The sequence below is a fragment of the Oncorhynchus kisutch genome, linkage group LG19, assembly GCF_002021735.2.
Source record: "Oncorhynchus kisutch isolate 150728-3 linkage group LG19, Okis_V2, whole genome shotgun sequence".
Lineage (NCBI taxonomy): Eukaryota > Metazoa > Chordata > Actinopteri > Salmoniformes > Salmonidae > Oncorhynchus > Oncorhynchus kisutch.
Window position 1 is genome coordinate 57,612,976 of NC_034192.2, and position 17,146 is coordinate 57,630,121.

At 42.3% G+C, this 17,146-nt stretch overlaps 1 protein-coding gene across 3 annotated transcripts in view; it reads right to left on the reverse strand.

The window, feature by feature from the left end:
• Positions 1 to 17,146, reverse strand: part of LOC109910205 (neuroligin-3) — a 472,163-nt gene that overhangs the window by 279,717 nt on the left and 175,300 nt on the right. Inside the window, exons 2-3 of one of the 3 annotated variants that reach the window (XM_031797643.1) lie at positions 13,121 to 13,920; positions 4,446 to 4,505 (exon numbers count right to left, since the gene is read on the reverse strand). In XM_031797643.1, the coding sequence (XP_031653503.1) occupies positions 4,446 to 4,505; positions 13,121 to 13,625 (565 nt within the window). In that variant the 5' untranslated portion in view covers positions 13,626 to 13,920. The remainder of the gene's footprint in view (positions 1 to 4,445; positions 4,506 to 13,120; positions 13,921 to 17,146) is intronic. The other 2 variants (XM_031797642.1, XM_031797641.1) reach the window with 2 other exon arrangements.

Consider the following 17,146-nt stretch of genomic DNA (forward strand, 5'->3'; position numbering starts at 1 on the left):
CCTTCAGCTAGCAGGGTGCCTGAAAGCTAGGACTGCACCAAGGGTTAACATAATGTGTGTTGTCTCTTTGTGTGCAGGTGCCTGAAAGCTAGGACTGCACCAAGGGTTAACATAATGTGCGTTGTCTCTTTGTGTGCAGGTGCCTGAGAGCTAGGACTGCACCAAGGGTTAACATAATGTGTGTTGTCTCTTTGTGTGCAGGGCAAATAAAAATAATTCAACTAGCAGACCAGTTCAGTTGTGGCAGCGTCCTAATTAAAAGTACACAACGCAGAACGAAACACGCTACAAACTGATGCCGATTGTGAAGAACCTGTACACGGTATCCCACCTCTGTCTCTTGATGTACCATCATCCCCAGTCCTCAGTAATAATGGGACACCTCCGAGTCAGCTTAGTGACCTTATTAAGCAGATTGGTTCAAAGATAGGAGAATCTATCAGAGCGAGTTTACTGCAGCCTGGGACTTCAAGTCTTTCTCCGGCCCATCCCCCTCACCAATCCCAGCAGTTTCCCCTGTCTGAGCAATGTGGGTCAACTTTTATTGATGCATCCAAACTGAATCTGGTTTGAAGTCAGAGGTTAGTGCTCCACCTTTCTTTAGGGGTGATGGCTCAGATACTCTGTCCTGGAGTGGGAGGAGCTAATGGGAGTCTACCTAGAGAAGAGGGGTTACGCTGGGTCTGAGCATGTTGGGGAGGTGATGTCTAGGCTCATGGGGAGGGCACGGGATGTCCCCATAATTGCCTCGCCTTGTGTCGTTATACTTGTTGAGCGGTGTCTCGCCTTGTGTCGTTATACTTGTTGAGCGGCGCCTCGCCTTGTGTCGTTATACTTGTTGAGCGGTGTCTCGCCTTGTGTCGTTATACTTGTTGAGCGGTGCCTCGCCTTGTGTCGTTATACTTTTGAGCAGTATCTCGCCTTGTGTCGTTATACTTGTTGAGCGGTGTCTCGCCTTGTGTCGTTATACTTGTTGAGCAGTGTCATCATACTATAGCCTTCTCTCTGTTGGTATAGTTTGGCTCATTCAGTATATAGTATGTAGCTTTATGTATTTTCATTGTAATGGTACCTGAACTTTTCTCCTCACATCATTGTCTAGGGATGCTGAACTGGACCTGAAATCATTCAATTGAGTGCTTACAAACAAGACAAAGGGGTGACGCGCTCCTATCACGACTGCTTATTGTTGCTTGGCAACAATCATACAACCATTGTATCGCAAGCCGAATGCCACGCTTCTTCCTCAGAATTAATCAGTGTACCTCTTGAGGATCCATGTTCATGAAGAGATTGGAGCTTCACAATATAGCTGTTATAATTAAAGGGATTGTAGATACTGTACCAACAGATCCCTGGTGGGTGTATGACTCTGTTCCAATATAAAGGTTCAACTGTTAGAGGTGTTTCAATGGAGTCCATAACTTCACACACAACTGACACATATTACTCTACAATTACTAAGAAAGTAACAGGAGGGACAGAAACTGTACTATTGTAGAAATGTAGTACATGGACTATCATGTCACTCTAGAATGTACTGCATGGATTATCATGTCATTCTAGAATGTACTGCATGGATTATCATGTCACTCTAGAATGTACTGCGTGGATTATCATGTCACTCTAGAATGTACTGCGTGGACTATCATGTCACTCTAGAATGTACTGCATGGATTATCATGTCATTCTAGAATGTACTGCATGGATTATCATGTCACTCTAGAATGTACTGCGTGGATTATCATGTCACTCTAGAATGTACTGCATGGATTATCATGTCATTCTAGAATGTACTGCATGGATTATCATGTCACTCTAGAATGTACTGCGTGGATTATCATGTCATTCTAGAATGTACTGCATGGATTATCATGTCACTCTAGAATGTACTGCATGGATTATCATGTCACTCTAGAATGTACTGCGTGGATTATCATGTCATTCTAGAATGTACTGCATGGATTATCATGTCACTCTAGAATGTACTGCGTGGATTATCATGTCATTCTAGAATGTACTGCATGGATTATCATGTCACTCTAGAATGTACTGTGTGGATTATCATGTCACTCTAGAATCCCATTGTTGTAAAAGGAATGACATGATTTGATGGTGACTATCCTTACACTCCTTCTAGAGCAGAATCATGACTAGATCCAATTATTTCATTAACATACTTGCTGAAGTTGAAAGAAGTTCGCATCACGAGAAGCTTTCAACAGACTGTAGCCCAACATAATAATCAATGCTGTATATCCATGCATTAGATAACAAACTTCAACGAAGACCAAAGTTATTCCAAATGAAACATTTCAGAATACAATTTAAACTGTCCCAGCAACCCTTTCCATTTCAATGAGCTAGAAAATTACAGCTCTAGTGTTGAAGAGGATGCTGAGAGGCCATGGAACACACTAAGCACGTCCCAAATCTCACCCTGTTCCCTACATAGTGCACTACTTTTGACAAGAGCCCTATGGACCATGATCAAAAGTAGTGCACTATATAGGGAATAGGGTGCCATTTAAGACACATTCACAGTCACCCCTTCAGCACAATCATATGTCACAAAAGCAACATAGCAAACATACGATAAACAATTTCCTCATTACGAAACATGAGGAAGATAATTGAAAATGTTTCCAAGTGCAGGTTGAATATTAAAGTGATATTTCTGTGTGTATTCTACTACTGGGACTAATTCAGAAACGCCTGGGGGGGCTCCGTCTGTCTCAAACTAAATTGGTTTACTAAAGTGAACAGGACTGTGTGTGTGTGTGTGTGTGTGTGTGTGTGTGTGTGTGTGTGTGTGTGTGTGTGTGTGTGTGTGTGTGTGTGTGTGTGTGTGTGTGTGTGTGTGTGTGTGTGTGTGTGTGTGTGTGCGTCTGCAAGATCACTAGGCGAGGTTAATTGCTGAGCTTCAAACGTAACGTGTCTGATATTTCCGACTGCTTAAACTAACAGACGTTAAATTTAGGTTCAATATGAGCTTTAATATTAAGGTTTCTGATAATGACAATGTTTATAGGTCATATTTTGGCAAATATGAGATTCGTGGCCTTTTTGCTGTGATTAAAACAATGAACTTTACCTGTTGCTCCTGGAAATGACAGTACAGAATTGACTGTTGTCGCAGTAAAAGGCAAATAATAGTTACAGTATATTGACAATGGTTTGTATCCATTCATTCGCTGTATTGAAAGTAATATCAAAGTTTGTATGAAGTCCAAGAGGTGTAATGACTCTAATCCAATCTATCTCAACACGGTGATGCATCTTTCTCTCTGCAGGAGAATATTTGATTGTTGTGAGTTATGATTTCCAGACAGAACTTGTTAAATCCCAAATGGCACCCGATTGGCCCTGTAGTCCACTATGTAGGGACTAGAGTGCCATTTGGAATGCATTCCTCGACTGTTGTGTGACGATGTAATCAACAGCCTCAAATTATTTATTTTCTTGTCTCCTTTGACAAATTCTTGCACTAATTCTTTATGTTCGATCAGAGAATACACAAAAATGACTGAAGTTCCTCTCATTCCAACCCTGATTTAGTTTTACATGACTTTAAAGGGGCAATCCAGGATTAGAAGAAAAAATTACAATATATTTGATTTAAGTCGGAAAAAAAGGATGTACCAATCACAGATTGCCCCTTTAACTCTGATTTGTGTTACATGACTTTAAATTGGCAGTTCTGCTTCTGATTGAATCAGCCTTGTTATTTCCATTCAGAAGAATTGATCTGTTTGTCGTCGTGATTTAGCCTGGAAGTCAATTACTGACTTGTTGGACCAATTCCATCCACATTGTCATGTTTGAATTGGTTTTGATAAACAATTAAGTTGTGTGTAAAATAAAATACATACAATGCAGTGCTTTCATATACAAATCAAACCTATTGATGACAAATACATGCAAAGCATTCAATCAATCTGTAGGGACTTAATGTTACAGGGGGAATTCCTGACAACTTCCCCTTTATTTCTTAACACACACACGCACGCACGCACATGCACACACACACACACACACATGCACACGCACGCACACACGCACGCACGCACACACACACACACACATGCACACGCACGCACAAACACGCACGCACGCACGCACACACGCACATGCACACACACACACACACATGCACACGCACGCACAAACACGCACGCACGCACACACGCACGCACGCACACACGCACGCACACACGCACGCACAAACACGCACGCACACACGCACGCACAAACACGCACACACGCACGCACACACGCACACACACACACACGTCCAGGTTAATGAGAACTGTAGGTCAACTGCTCATCCCAATTAACAGTTTGATTTGAGGGTTGACAGGTGCTGATATCTGGCTTTAGAGAGGAGGCATTCTCTCTCCTCTCTCGTTCTCTTTCAGTCCCACCATGTTGTCTGTCTTACATACCTCCTTTTCTACACATTTTCTTGTTGGGTTTCCTGGCACATTCCTTGGATATTCTTTTGACTGTAAAATGAATAAAAAAAACTACAAAATAACAGAAGGCTCTGGAAAAGACCTGGAAGGTGACATGCAACAACTTCAGATTGAGCCAAATTCCCCCCCCCCCAAACCCCCCATTCCTCCCCATCCCTCCCTCATCAACAACAACGACAGAGGGTCTGTCCAGAGAGTAACTGGGGGTGTTTCTGCAGAAATATTCCAAAATGGTGGAATGAATTTGCTGCACGTCGGAACACAAGAAGCCCATATTCACATGCACTTCTATATAAGACCCCTTACCACCACACAGTAGCTTTCCTCAAATCAATGCCTGTTCCAGCACATTGACAACAGTATTTGCTGTTCAAATTACAATGAAATTGTATGCAATATTTTGTATCATTATGATACTGGGACAACTTACCATTTCAAGCTTCGCTGTGTGGGTCTTAATGGATTGAAATGTACAGCACCAGTCAATAGTTTAGACACACCTCTTTCAAGGGTTTTTCGTTATTTTTACCGTTTTCTACATCAAAACTATAAATGAAAGACATATGGAATCATGAATTATCTCCTGAACATTTAAGAATTTGATGATCTAGTTCCGTTGGTGGAGTTTAAACACTTGATCTATTGTATATATCACAGAAGAGTGTAATTGTCTTTAGGACAGCTGTTTTTTTAGTCAAGACTTGCGTGTTTTTTAACGTAATATGTAATTGATGTACTGTATGTGTGTCTACAGTTTTGTTTAATGTTGTGCTAGTGTATGTAAGTTGTTTTGTCTGAAACGTTCTTCCCCCTGCTGCTATTGGACCAAGTCTCTCTTGAAAAGAGATGTTCTCAATCTCAATGAGAAATGCTTGTATAAATAAAGGTTAAATATATATATTTTTTAAATGTAGTATCCAAAAAAGTGTTAAACATAAATATATTTTATATTTGAGATTCTTCAAAGTATCCACCTTTGATGACATCTTTGCACACTTTAGGCATTCCCTCAACCAGCTTCATGAGGAAGTCACCAGGAATGGATTTCAATTAACAGGTGTGGCTTGTTAAAAGTTCATTTATGGAATTTATTTCCTTCTAAATGTGTTCGAGCCAATCAGCTATGTTAGGACAAGGTAGGGATGGTATACAGAAAAAGGACCAAGTCCAGATTATGCCAAGATCAGTTCAAATAGGCAAAGACAAACAGCAGTCCATCATTACTTTAAGACATGAAGGTCAGTCAATATGGAACATTTCAAGAACTTTGAAAGTTTCTTCAAGTGCAGTTGCAAAAACCATAAAGCGCTATGATAAAACTGGCTCTCATGAGGACTGCCACAGGAAAGGAAGGCCCAGAGTTACCTCTGCTGCAGAGGATAAATTCGTTAGAGTTAAATGCTTCACAGAGTTCAAGTAATAGACACATCTCAACATCAACTGTTCAGAGAAGACTGTGTGAATCAGGCCTTCATGGTCGTATAGATGCAAATAAAACACAACTAAGGGACACCAATAATAAGAAGAGACTTGCTTGGGCCAAGAAATGAACATTAGACTGGTGGAAATCTGTCTTGTGGTCTGATGAGTCCAAATTTGAGATTTCTGGTTCCAACTGCCGTGTCTTTGAGAGACACAGAGTAGGTGAACATATGATCTCCGCATGTGTGGTTTCCACTGTGAAGCATGGAGGAGGTGGTGTGATGGTGCGGGGGTGCTATGCTGGTGACACTATCGTTGATTGATTTAGAATTCAAGGCACATTTAACCAGAATGGCTACCACAGTATTCTGCAGCGATACGCCATCTATTGTAGAAAAATTACAGTTTTCATACTGTAGCAAATAATGTTTCTCAGTACTCTCTCATCTGTTTCTGTGGGACTGAGTTAGGCTTCTGGGGTTGATTTATGATGACTTGGTGATAAAACCTACAGCTTGCATTCTATAGAATGAGTTGGTACTTGTATACGGTGAGGTACCAGGAAGGAGATGTTTCTGGACGGCTGACGGGAGGAACCTTGTATTAGTGGCCTGGGCCTGGTTTCTGTACAATTGGTACAGTCTTCACAGTAAATGCTATCTGGCCGGGGGATACTCCTTCCTCACATACAAATCCTAACCTTTTGACGTATTCCAGATGTCTTAACTACAAAAGACTGTGGCTCAGTTGTGCTCATTGAGCTCTCGGCATCACACTTCAGAGTGTGGGATCGACCAGCTTTATTATTTCAATAATTAATCAATATTAAATCAAGATGATTTTTTGAAGAAATAACAGTCTCTCTCACTTGATTAGAATATTCCATGACACCTCCTCCAAGCTGTCAACTGCACTGAGGCTAGGTAACACCACTGATACGGCTGGCCATGTTTTCCTCCTAGCTACCCCAACCCCGGTCAACAGCACTGCACCCCCCGAAGCTACTTGCCCAAGCCTCCCCAGCTTCTCCTTCACCCAAATCCAGATAGCAGATGTTCTGAAAGAGCTGCAAAACCTGGACCCGTACAAATCAGCTGGGCTTGAAAACCTGGACCTGCTCTTTCTAAAATTATCCACCACCATTGTTGCAAACCCTATTACAAGTCTGTTCAACCTCTCTTACGTATTGTCCGAGATCCCTAAAGATTGGAAAGCTGCCGCGGTCATCCCCCTCTTCAAAGCGGGTGACACTCTAGACCCAAAATGTTATAGACCTATATACATCCTGTCCTGCCTTTCTAAACAGATCACTGACCATTTCAAATCCTACCATACCTTCTCCGCTGTGCAATCCGGTTTCCGAGTTGGTCACGGGTGCACCTCAGCCACGCTCAAGGTACTAAACGATATCATAACCTCCATCGATAAAAGACAGTACTGTGCAGAAGTCTTCATCAACCTGGCCAAGGCTTTCGGCTCTGTCAATAACTGTATCATTATCGGCAGATTCAACAGCCTTGGTTTCTCAAATGACTGCCTCGCCTGGTTTGCCAACTACTTTTCAGATAGAGTTCAGTGTGTCAAATTGGAGGGCCTGTTGTTCGAACCTCTGGCAGTCTCTATGGAGGTACCACAGGGTTCAATTCTCGGGCTGACTCTTTTCTCTGTATATATCAACAATGTCACTTTTGCTGTGGGTGATTCCCTGATCTACCTCTACGCAGACGACACCATTCTGTATACATCTGGCCCTTCTTTGGAATCTTTGCTATTCAACTGTTCGCTCCCCGCACCTGCCCGCACGACTAGCATCACCACTCTGGACGGTTCTGACTTAGAATATGTGGACAACTACAAATACCTAGGTGTCTGGCCAGACTGTAAACTCTCCTTCTAGCCTCATATTATGCATCTACAATCCAAAATAAAATCTAGAATTGGCTTCCTTTTTCGCAACAAAGCTTCCTTCACTAACGCTGCCAAACATACCCTCGTAAAACTGACTATCCTACCGATCCTCGACTTTGGAGATGTCATTTACAAAATAGCCTCCAAGACTCTACTCAGCAAACTGGATGCAGTCTATCACAGTGCCGTCCGTTTTGTCACCAAAGCCCCATATACAACCCACCACTGCGACCTGTACGCTCTAGTCGGTTGGCCCTCGCTACCTATTCGTCGCCAGACCCACTGGCTCCAGGTCATCTATAAGTCCATGCTAGGTAAAGACTTCTTTTTCCCTCACTAACTTTAAACATCAGCTATCTGAGCAGCTGTAAATAGCCCATCCAATCTACCTACCTCATCCCCATATTGCTTTATTTACTTTCTGCTCTTTTGCACACCAGTATTTCTCCTTGCACATCATCATCTGCTCATTAACACTCCAGTGTTAATTTGCTAAATTGTAATTACTTCACTACCATGGCCTATTTATTGCCTTACCTCCTCACACCATTTGCACACACTGTATATAGACTTTCTTTTTTTCTATTGTGTTATTGACTGTACGCTTGTTTATTCCATGTGTAACTCTGTGTTGTTTGTGTCGCACTGCTTTGCTTTATCTTGGCCAGGTCGCAGTTGTAAATGAGAACATGTTCTCACCTAGCCTAGCTGGTTAAAGAAAGGTGTTCTCACCTAGCTTACCTGGTTAAATAAAGGTGTTCTCACCTAGCTTACCTGGTTAAATAAAGGTGTTCTCACCTAGCTTACCTGGTTAAATAAAGGTGTTCTCACCTAGCTTACCTGGTTAAATAAAGGTGTTCTCACCTAGCTTACCTGGTTAAATAAAGGTGTTCTCACCTAGCTTACCTGGTTAAATAAAGGTGTTCTCACCTAGCTTACCTGGTTAAATAAAGGTGTTCTCACCTAGCTTACCTGGTTAAATAAAGGTGTTCTCACCTAGCTTACCTGGTTAAATAAAGGTGTTCTCACCTAGCTTACCTTGTTAAATAAAGGTGTTCTCACCTAGCTTACCTGGTTAAATAAAGGTGTTCTCACCTAGCTTACCTGGTTAAATAAAGGTGTTCTCACCTAGCTTACCTGGTTAAATAAAGGTGTTCTCACCTAGCTTACCTGGTTAAATAAAGGTGTTCTCACCTAGCTTACCTGGTTAACTTCTTGGATATAGGGGGCGCTCTTTTTATTTATGGATTAAAAAAACGTTCCCGTTTTAAACAAGATATTTTGTCATGAAAATATGCTCGACTATGCATATAATTGACATCTTTGGAAAGAAACACTCTGACGTTTCCAAAACTGCAAAGATATCGTCTTTGAGTGCCACAGAACTAATGCTACAGGCAAAACAAAGATGAAATTTCATACAGGAAGTGCCCCAGATTTTGAATGCGTTGTGTTCCAATGTCTCCTTATATGGCTGTGTATGGGTCACGAATGAGCTTAGACTTTCTGTCGTTTCCCCAAGGTGTCGACAGCATTGTGACGTATTTGTAGGCAAATCATTGGAAGATTAACGTTAAGACACTACATCTACCAGGTGGCCGCTTGGTGTCCTCCGTTGCAATTATTGCGTAATCTCCAGCTGCGTGTATTTTTAGTTTGCTTCGAGGAGAAACACAGCTGCCACGAATGATTTATCATCGAATAGATATGTGAAAAACACCTTGATGATTGATTCTAAACAACGTTTGCAATGTTTCTGTCGATATTATGGTGTTATTTTGGTAAAAAGTTTGGCGTTGTAGAGACTGCATTTTCAGATTTTTTTTTTCTTAGCCAAACGTGATGAACAAAACGGGGGGGATTTCTCCTACACAAATAATATTTTTGGAAAAACTGAACATTTGCTATCTAACTGAGAGTCTCCTCATTGAAAACATCCGAAGTTCTTCAAAGGTAAATGATTTTATTTGAATGCTTTTCTTGTTTTTGTGAAAATGTTGCCTGCTAAATGCTAGGCTTAATGCTATGCTAGCTATCAATACTCTTACACAAATGCTTGTGTAGCTATGGTTGAAAAGCATATTTTGAAAATCTGAGATGACAGTGTTGTTAACAAAATGCTAAGCTTGTGAGTGAATATAATTCTTTCATTTCATTTGCGATTTTCATGAATAGTTAACGTTGCGTTATGTAATGAGCTTGAGGCTATAATTACGCTCCCGGATACGGGATTGCTCGACGCTAGAGGTTAAATAAAGGTGTTCTCACCTAGCTTACCTGGTTAAATAAAGGTGTTCTCACCTAGCTTACCTGGTTAAATAAAGGTGTTCTCACCTAGCCTACCTGGTTAAATAAAGGTGTTCTCACCTAGCCTACCTGGTTAAATAAAGGTGTTCTCACCTAGCTTACCTGGTTAAATAAAGGTGTTCTCACCTAGCCTACCTGGTTAAATAAAGGTGTTCTCACCTAGCTTACCTGGTTAAATAAAGGTGTTCTCACCTAGCCTACCTGGTTAAATAAAGGTGAAATAGAAAATGTAAAAAAAAAACATCTGGTTTGCGCTTAGTTACAATGACACTGACTCAACTCCAGGCACTTTAATAATGGGAATTGATGGGAAATTATGTAAATATATCACTAGCCACTTTAAACAATGCTACAGTGCCTTGCGAAAGTATTCGGCCCCCTTGAACTTTGCGACCTTTTGCCACATTTCAGGCTTCAAACATAAAGATATAAAACTGTATTTTTTGTGAAGAATCAACAACAAGTGGGACACAATCATGAAGTGGAACGACATTTATTGGATATTTCAAACTTTTTTAACAAATCCAAAACTGAAAAATTGGGCGTGCAAAATTATTCAGCCCCTTTACTTTCAGTGCAGTGCAGCAAACTCTCTCCAGAAGTTCAGTGAGGATCTCTGAATGATCCAATGTTGACCTAAATGACTAATGATGATAAATACAATCCACCTGTGTGTAATCAAGTCTCTGTATAAATGCACCTGCACTGTGATAGTCTCAGAGGTCCGTTAAAAGCGCAGAGAGCATCATGAAGAACAAGGAACACACCAGGCAGGTCCGAGATACTGTTGTGAAGAAGTTTAAAGCCGGATTTGGATACAAAAATATTTCCCAAGCTTTAAACATCCCAAGGAGCACTGTGCAAGTGATAATATTGAAATGGAAGGAGTATCAGACCACTGCAAATCTACCAAGACCTGGCTGTCCCTCTAAACTTTCAGCTCATACAAGGAGAAGACTGATCAGAGATGCAGCCAAGAGGCCCATGATCACTCTGGATGAACTGCAGAGATCTACAGCTGAGGTGGGAGACTCTGTCCATAGGACAACAATCAGTCGTATATTGCACAAATCTGGCCTTTATGGAAGAGTGGCAAGAAGAAAGCCATTTCTTAAAGATATCCATAAAAAGTGTCGTTTAAAGTTTGCCACAAGCCACCTGGGAGACACACCAAACATGTGGAAGAAGGTGCTCTGGTCAGATGAAACCAAAACTGAACTTTTTGGCAACAATGCAAAACATTATGTTTGGTGTAAAAGCAACACAGCTCATCACCCTGGACACACCATCCCCACTGTCAAACATGGTGGTGGCAGCATCATGGTTTGGGCCTGCTTTTCGTCAGCAGGGACAGGGAAGCCAAATACAGGACCATTCTGGAAGAAAACCTGATGGAGTCTGCAAAAGACCTGAGACTGGGACGGAGATTTGTCTTCCAACAAGACAATGATCCAAAACATAAAGCAAAATCTACAATGGAATGGTTCAAAAATAAACATATCCAGGTGTTAGAATGGCCAAGTCAAAGTCCAGACCTGAATCCAATCGAGAATCTGTGGAAAGAACTGAAAACTGCTGTTCACAAATGCTCTCCCTCCAACCTCACTGAGCTCGAGCTGTTTTGCAAGGAGGAATGGGAAATATTTCAATCTCTCGATGTGCAAAACTGATAGAGACATACCCCAAGCGACTTACAGCTGTAATCGCAGCAAAAGGTGGCGCTACAAAGTATTAACTTAAGGGGGCTGAATAATTTTGCACACCCAATTTTTCAGTTTTTGATTTGTTAAAAAAGTTTGAAATATTCAATAAATATCGTTCCACTTCATGATTGTGTCCCACTTGTTGTTGATTCTTCACAAAAAAATACAGTTTTATATCTTTATGTTTGAAGCCTGAAATGTGGCAAAAGGTCGCAAAGTTCAAGGGGGCCGAATACTTTCGCAAGGCACTGTACCTCCAGGCTGTGTAAGGGCCATTTGACCAAGAAGGAGAGTGATGGAGTTCTTCATCAGATGACCTGGCCTCCACATCACCCTACCTCAACCCAATTGAGATGGTTTGGGATGAGTTGGACTGCAGAGTGAAGGAAAAGCAGCCAACAAGTGCTCAGCATATGTGGGAACTCCTTCAAGACTGTTGGAAAGCATTCCTCATGAAGCTGGTTGAGAGAATGCCAAGAGTGTGCAAAAGCTGTCATCAAGGCAAAGGGTGGCTACTTTGAAGATTCTAAAATCTAAAATATTGTTTGATTTGTTTAACACTTTTTTGGTTACTACATGATTCCATATGTGTTATTTCATAGTTTTGATGTCTTCACTATTATTCTACATTATACAAACTAGTAAAAATAAAGGCAAACACTTCAATGAGTAGGTGTGTCCAAACTTTTGACTGGTACTCTAGGTCTTCAGTCAAAATATTGTATTATTTTGTCTGTTGCACTTGTAACCTATAGTTCACCAAGACCGCAAAGACAAACTCTTGATAAGAATATGAAAGTAAGGGGTCCTACATGGTCTAGTCTAATGCCACAGGCCTTGAGTGTACCAGAATATTTCACCAACCAACCCTACAGAAGATCATTGTTTAATAGCTCATAGCTAATCATATTTTCCCCAGAACACTCATGACAGTAAGGGAAGGGAGTGCACCAAGGTACAGTACTAGGCCCAATCTGTTTCAACATCTGATTGGTTTTTCAACCATTTTGTGTAATATATTTTTTTTGGGGGGGGCGGGGGTATCAACACAAAGAGGAACCTCAAACGGTGGCATGGAAAGGGAGAGTTGATGAAAATAGATGTCTCCCATGGAAGATCAAGTCAGAATGAGGATGCTGGAGATGGTGGTGGTGGAGGACACAGACACAGCATGCACAGGGAGGACAACACGGCATGCGACACACACACTACAGTCGCGACACACAGTCTCAGAGAGAGATAGAATAAGAGCTAGAAAAGAGATTAAAGAGTTTGGTTTAGTACTCGTATACCCGACCCACTCACCATCCTCCGTAGGAACGTAGATGTTTAGATACAAACAGTCCTCGTTTTGATCCTGTATGTAAGAGGCCACTATATCCAGGCTGAAGGAGAACCATATGGGCATCATAATCTCTGGTACGGCGTTGTGAATATTCTGGGGGCAAACGGGGGCAAAGTGGGTGGTGTTCTTTATCCCTGACCAGGAGGAGGGCGGCTCAGGGGGCAGGAAGCGTTTCTCCCCCACTGGGGAGGCTGCATACGGGACCCCCAAATACTGGTCCACTGGTCCCAGTATCTCACTGGGTAGGGGCACTCTCACCCCCCGGAGTTTCCCATACTGCGTGTTCACAGTGGGGTGGTAGGACTGGCTTTGGGCGGCCACCAAGCACCAGGAAGAAGTTACGATCCAGAAAGACGTGGTGATGCTGAGGCTGGAGATGGCGCTGGGTATGTGGGCACCATGCCAGACCCCATGGTCCTGCTGCTGAGAGGAGAGGCAACAGTTTCTCCTTGGCAAAAACCACATGGTCCGTCTGAGTGAGTCTCAGCAACAACTGCACGTGACCAACATACACGTCGGGTCTCCTACTCAGCTCACAAAGTCTTCTCTCTTCTCTTCCCTTCCCTGTCTTCCCCTGTCTTCCCCTGTCTTCCCTTTCCCCTGTCTTCCCGTCTATCAGCCCGACAGTCCAGCACCTTTAGATCCACTCATCAGTCTGGAGCTCAGCAGATAAAACTGAAAAAGTGGCGGTAGTTCTTTTCTTTACGGTCTTCATTCACTGTCCTCTCTCCCTCTCGTCAGATCTTCCATCCCGTGCCTGCTGGAGACATGGAAGAAAAAAGATCACAGGAAAATGAATGACTCCAGAGAGACAGACAAACAGTTTGCTCTCATTTTTTTTTATTCACAAATGTTCTATTGACTGGTGACGAGGGTATTTTCTGTCGTCATATAAAACCAGAACACATAAACATGATAGTGCACTTACTCTGCTATCAATCTACACAATCAAGGGCTCGCCGAGTCGCTGGGGGAAAGTGTTGCACTACTTAGTCACAGACCGTTTACTGATTAAAATGGCACCGAGCTCAATAACAAAATGTCTCTACCATGTCGCCATCTCACATTACATACAAAACACATACCAAAGGAACATTATATAACTGTTTAGAAAATGAAAATGAAAAACACAAAAACCTACACTATCAACAGTTTTTAATGACTTCCAAAAACATTAATATATTATAATGTCATGTTTCCTCTCAGATTCTGTTTTTTCTACCTCTCTGTACTACAAATAAAGACATCACAGAACACTTTCTCCGTTATAGAGAGAGAGAGCGAGAGAGAGAGAGAGAGAGAGAGAGACAGACAGAGAGAGAGAGATGGATGGAGAGAGGGAGATATAGATGGAGAGAGGGATGAGAGAGAGAGAGAGAGAGAGAGAGAGAGAGAGAGAGAGAGAGAGAGAGAGAGAGAGAGAGAGAGAGAGAGAGAAAAGCTTTGACTATGTACAGACTCAGTGAGCATAGCCTTGCTATTGAGAAAGGCCACCGTAGGCAGACATGGCTCTCAAGAGAAGACAGGCTATGTGCTCACTGCCCACAAAATGAGGTGGAAACTGAGCTGCACTTCCTAACCTCCTGCCCAATGTATGACCATATTAGAGAGACATATTTCCCTCAGATTACACAGATCCACAAAGAATTCGAAAACAAATCCAATTTTGATAAACTCACATATCTACTGGGTGAAATTCCACAGTGTGCCATCACAGCAGCAAGATTTGTGACCTGTTGCCACGAGAAAAGGGCAACCAGTGAAGAACAAACACCATTGTAAAAAAAAAAAATATTTATGCTTATTTATTTTATCTTGTGTCCTTTAACCATTTGTACATTGTTACAAAACTGTATATATATAATATGACATTTGTAATGTCTTTACTGTGTTGAAACTTCTGTATGTGTAATGTTTACTGTTCATTTGTATTGTTTATTTCACTTTATATATTATCTACCTCACTTGCTTTGGCAATGTTAACACATGTTTCCCATGCCAATAAAGCCCCTTGAATTGAATTGAATTGAGAGCGAGAGAGAGAGAGAGAGAGAGAGAGAGAGAGAGAGAGAGAGAGAGAGAGAGAGAGAGAGAGAGAGAGGTAGAGAGAGAAAGAGAGAGAGAGAGACAGCGAGAGGGACAGAGAGAGATAGGGAAAGAGAGAGACAGAGAGAGAGAGAGAGAGAGATGGAGATAAGGAGGTATAAACTAGAGTGTAGGTATCACTCTCCTCTCAATGACAGCAGCAACACTGTAAATCCTAATAAGCCGTCCTCCTGGTGTTCCCCAGTGGTGCCAGCCCTGACACCACCCTCCCTGACATCTCCTTCCACCTCACCCCCACCCCCTCGCCCCCCCAGCTCAGCCTCAGTGGCTAGCAGCTAGCTACATAGGGCAGGCAGGAGTACTGTCCAATAACAATAGAGAGAGAATAACAGGAAGGATTTTAGAGAAGGATATTGCATTCCAAAATGACAGTAAATGATTTATAATGTACCAGCAGGCGTCAGGCCCACTAACCACTCAGGGAAAAGCAATCAGGACGTTCCTTAAGGTGCCGTTATCACTCTGAAGACACACACATACAGGCATTATTCACACACACACACGCACGCACGCACACACACACACACACACACACACACACACACACACACACACACACACACACACACACACACACACACACACACACACACACACACACACACACACACACACACACACACACACACACACACACATATGGTACAGGATCAGTGAAAAGCCTAGTGGGGCAGAATATTTTTTCTCTCTTATTCACAGAGACTCTCCTCTCACCACCTACCATTAATACAGTCTCACCTCTTCATGGAGACTCTCCTCTCACCACCTACCATGAATACAGTCTCATCTCTTCATGGAGACTCTCCTCTCACCACCTACCATTAACACAGTCTAATCTCTTCATGGAGACTCTCCTCTCACCAGCTACCATTAATACAGTTTCATCTCTTCATGGAGGCTCCTCTCACCACCTACCATGAATTCAGTCTCATCTCTTCATGGAGACTCTCCTCTCACCACCTACCATTAATACAGGCTCATCTCTTCATGGAGACTCTCCTCTCGCCACCTACTATGAATACAGTCTCATCTCTTCATGGAGACTCCTCTCACCACCTACCATTCATACAGTCTCATCTCTTCATGGAGACTCTCCTCTCACCACCTACCATTAATACAAGTCTCATCTCTTCATGGAGACTCTCCTCTCACCACCTACCATTAATACAGTCTCATCTCTTCATGGAGAGTATGACACCATGACTGAAGCAGCCACACATGCATGCACGCACGCACACACACACACACACACACACACACACACACACACACACACACACACACACACACACACACACACACACACACACACACACACACACACACACACACACACACACACACACACACACACACACACGTCACTGCAGATGCACACACCTGTTGATTAAGATAATATGGATGTCTTACCAGTTAGAGTGTGACGTATATCTACAGGTACGTAGCACGTTGTTGCACTGTTCTAAAAGTCGAGCATCAAAAGCTGAATCTGAAATAAGGACAGGGAGGACATGAAATAAGGACAGGGAGGACATGAAATAAGGACACAGAGAGGACATGAAATAAGGACACAGAGAGGACATGAAATAAGGACACAGTGAGGACATGAAATAAGGACAGAGAGAGGACATGAAATAAGGACACAGAGAGGACATGAAATAAGGACAGGGAGGACATGAAATAAGGACACAGAGAGGACATGAAATAAGGACAGGGAGGACAAGAAATAAGGACACAGAGAGGACATGAAATAAGGACACAGAGAGGACATGAAATAAGGACAGAGAGATGACATGAAATAAGGACACAGTGAGGACATGAAATAAGGACAGAGAGATGACATGAAATAAGGACACAGAGGACATGAAATAAGAACAGAG